The sequence below is a fragment of the Orbicella franksi genome, chromosome 1, assembly GCF_964199315.1.
Source record: "Orbicella franksi chromosome 1, jaOrbFran1.1, whole genome shotgun sequence".
NCBI lineage: Eukaryota > Metazoa > Cnidaria > Anthozoa > Scleractinia > Merulinidae > Orbicella > Orbicella franksi.
The window spans coordinates 5,558,389-5,562,628 of record NC_138145.1 but is presented as its reverse complement, the minus strand read 5'-3'; the positions used below and the strand labels follow the sequence as shown (position 1 = coordinate 5,562,628).

General features: G+C 38.8%; 1 protein-coding gene across 1 annotated transcript; it reads right to left on the bottom strand.

Moving 5' to 3' along the window:
- Window positions 1-326: 326 nt before the first annotated feature.
- On the bottom strand, window positions 327-2,203 carry LOC145472791 (uncharacterized). The gene is made up of 2 exons (XM_081454992.1): window positions 1,782-2,203; window positions 327-843 (listed from the first exon to the last, which is right to left on the bottom strand). The coding sequence occupies exons 1-2, from the start codon at window positions 2,107-2,109 to the stop codon at window positions 692-694; spliced, it is 480 nt and encodes a 159-aa protein (XP_081311118.1). The 5' UTR covers window positions 2,110-2,203; the 3' UTR covers window positions 327-691.
- Window positions 2,204-4,240: the final 2,037 nt, after the last annotated feature.

Genomic DNA, 4,240 nt, shown 5'->3' with positions numbered 1-4,240 from the left:
TTTAACAAAGAGACTTTTCATTTCATCACAAAAACTTAGAAAGAATGAAAACAACATTCTTACTTTAACAGGTTATCCGTGCTACTGAGCGTCCAGTGAAAAAGGGAGTCTGCAAAAATAATAATTTAAACTTAATGGTAGAGGTAAAAACTCCTACAATACAAACTGTATTTTTTTTTTCTACTTCTGCTTATTACGTTTTCGCTGTTTTACGAGTACACAGTACACAGTATATAGTGCAAAATGGTTTTCCCCATATTTCACGGATCATGGCTTGAATTAATGAAATAAAAGTGGTCATAAACTAGCCATAAACTATTCCATATATAAAAGATTAGGATCTTACAGGGCTTGAATACGGTTAACCGTCTTTGTTCTTGGCTAGAGTAATTAGTTTCGTTTTGGTTTATCGACATAATTGAAAACAGTTCTACGTCGTAGAATACTTGTATGAGGTTGCGTCATTAATGCTCTATTACTATGTATCAAAGTATCAAATAGCCATTGCCATCCTCAGACAAGAAACGTGTCTATAAGAGTGGATGTCAAGTTTAAACCTCTTGTAATGGAAATATTTTTCATGTGTCTTGCGTACCGAAAAGGATCAAAACTGTGGCTGTTAGCAGTGAGAAGAGAACGCCAAAATATCAGCCGCAAATCGCCAACATCAGTAACCCACTGAGGTGCTCCACTAACCTTTCTCAATATGGCAATATGTCTGAATGGCTTTACCAGTATTATGACGGTCCAACCAGCAATAACCGTTGACTGCTTCTTCTCCTTCACTCGCCTTGATTTCCAAACACGACATAGCTGGTACCTCAGGGGTGGACCCGAGAGGTACTGAGAGTCAAAATAACGAAAACGTTAAACGCACACGAGTTATACCAGTAAATCAAATGCACGCTAGCGTTTCTTAAGGGAAGTTGAAGATTTCGTTATTCTGCTTTCTTTAATAAAGACTAATTCAGTTACAGCTACTGTTCCTGCTGCCACTCTTGCTAGAACTACATGTACTGATACTTCACCTTTACATGCATGGTCTAACGTACAAGGTTACATACTGGTAACCCTCAGACTCATCGATGGATACCGCTACCGTAGTACATGGAACCCTTCCTTTGGGTTTTCTTTCCAGTAAGACATATTTTACAGATAGCTGCTGGTACTACTACTCCTGCTGCTGTTACTGATGCTGGTTCTACATACCATTGCTACTTCAGCTTTACGAAGGTCAATATACAAGGTTATATACTATTTACGCTGTTTAGGGTATAGATAACTTCTAAATAAATGTCTTCTCAAAGACGCACCAGCTTCTGAAAACGCAGAAAACTGATATTAAGGAAGAATAGGAAAAACTGAGCTACTAGGCACAGTGTGAGTAGACTCCCTTGTGACAGGCCACCAAACTAAATAAATAAAATAAACCAATAACTTTATTTAAGTGCCAAATGCATTTAGCACTGTTTTGCTATTTGGTGACACTGTAACTAAATAAACAATTCTTGCAAATAGAACACAAACTATTAAGAATCCCAACTGGGAGGAGGCTGAACAGTTGGCGAGGTCGCTGCGGTCGAGGAGTTGATGTCTGGACTACCGAGAGCAAATCTAGAAAGCGGTGGGGTGAAGGATTTGAACCAGGGACTTCCAAATTTCAAATCCAGCGCCCCAAACCGCTTTGCCACGCCACCGCCTCCTCTCGAGCCAATCAATAATTAACTTAAAAACAAAACTCCAGTACAGTAATTGATAAAGATAATCAAACGAACACTTACCTTTATTAAATGGAACGGTCATGTAAATCCTTCCTGGGTCTGTTACATAATCTTCAGGTCTTACTTCCTTGCTTCGGTTATTAAGCTCGCAGATATTTTCTTCCATCACGTAGTTGATGCTTTGACATCTTGGCTCAATCTGGCATCTTTTGATGCAAACATCCGGCCTGTTCACATGGAACTTGTCAATCCTGTGACCTCTAAGAGCTTTCCTGAAAATTGACACTTGCGACTTGCATTGGCCGGTAGCGTCACTTTGTGGGATCCGGGACACCAAGTGGAGGAAAATCACGACAGACAGGAATCTCAGAGAGATATGGGACGTCATGTAAGCAGCAGTGAGTTTTAGTGATGTATCGGCGAGGTTCTGAAATAAAAGCAAAGTTCTGTCACGTAACTACTTCACAGAGCTCTACTCACTAAGCAATGGTTACCTGTAGGCTTGGCCCGGGGGTACTCCCTTATATGAGCTATATGGGTATGTGCAGCCCCAAAGGGTAGGGTTTTTCAGCCGTTTTGGTCATAAATAGGGTATCGATTTTGGCAATTTTGGTCTTGAATAGGCTATGGTTTTAGCGCTCTAGTTTTGAATTGGGGATGTTTCTTGGAAGAAGCTACTTTTTCATCATTATCAATAAGACCGTCAGAAAAAGCTCTTCATAACTTGTTTAGGGCAACTCTGCCAGCTGCAACGGTCATAAATAGGGTATCGAATTTTCGGCCAGGTCATAAATAGGGTAGCAAAAATCGCAGATTTTCGTCATAAATAGGGTTACGGTTTTGGGAAGTGGGCCGCACATCCTCACCAGAATTGAATAGAACCTACCCAAAAACAGAATCAATAAGTTAATGTTCGGACTTCACCAGAGAAAGAACCTACCCGAATAAAAAAAGGTCAACAGCATTAATTAATTAATGTTCGGACTTCACCAGAGAAAGAACTTACCGGAAAAAAAAAGCGTACGGGCCTGAAAGACCATTTATTATCTGCATTTCGATTAATTTATACAGAGCATATTGTTTCACACGTCATCATTGAACATTGTCTCTCATGCCAGAAGTATTCAGCAATAAGAGCTTCGTGCTTCGCTGTTAAAATCCCCTGCAATGCTAAATAGTAATAAGCAGACCAAACAGAAAACGTTGTGACAGAAAGCCCATCCCGGACAGAAAGCAAAGGCAAAATTTAGCGGCCAAATTTGTCTTTAATACCTAATGTAAAGAAGCAAAGTTGTTTAGCTTTATTCGAATGAAAATTCAGTAAACGTTTTCCGATGAAATATTTCGTTTCACGGTTAGAGTGTAAGCCTGTGCGCGCATTATAATTCTTCATCCTTGTCTGCCTTTCAGATATAGCGTTCATGTTATAAATTATCCAGCATTGTTTCAAATAGGGGACTGTTAACACCTGCAGGTATACGAATACAGGTTTGTGTGAATTTTTTTTAGTTTTAAATAAAAATGGAACCACTCGATCACGGTAACGAAAGTCTTCATTTTTATCGTTTCAAAGAAGTTTAGTTCTGCTTCTTTAATTCCACCTTGTAAGTCATATCTTTAACGAAGCGGATTTGGAATTAAACATTCATGATTATAAATTGAACAGAATTCATTATGAAGAATTTGACTGCAAAGGAAATCTTTGAAGGAACAGCCTTAGAAATTTCTTTCTGTGACAGGGAGCGATTCACAAACTTGTTCTTCCCCAGTACTATTAAAAGCCTAATTCTAAAATGTCCCTTTGCGTAATCTCTTACCTAATTCTTATCTTCGTCGATTTTATAGCTACCGCGTCAAGCTAGCTTCCAGGTGTTCTGTAAAAAGCTTGATGAAACGTGTTTTGGCTCAAATTAAGGGATTTCTTCTGTGTATTTTGTTGATGTAGTCAGGCCTTCAGTCAATATTCATGGTTAAATCGCATTCGAAGGTGTTACGTTTTTTCTCACTCTGCATGTTATGAAGTCTGCACTCAGGTTATATGAATGTCATAAAGGATATCGTATTGTATACACTCTGATGCTATTGGTGGAATGATCATGAGAGCATAAACTTCATTGTTTAATCCTTTTATGTCGTGTGTCGAGTGTCGTCTCCTGGCAACAGGGTTTCTGTTTTTAAAGTGCCCTTTTCACGCTGTGACAGATGGACGATGTTTCAGACGGAGATAGTACTACGAAAACGTATGGAAATGAATTTAGATTACTTCCTTTTTTCAGGTATTCTCACGCATTTTGCCCTTAGCATGAAAACAGGAAGATTACAACGACCAATGTCAACAAACAGCTGAAAAGGAACATAAACAGTCTTTGAAATAAAAATATATTTATTTTGTATGCTATTCACCATTTCCTTTCCTTTTTTGCGTGAAAAGAAATAGTGCACGTCTACCCTAAGGCTAACCTTTACTACGATTTCCCATTCAAACTTTGCACCGGGCTTTTTGAGCCGGTCTTATTAAC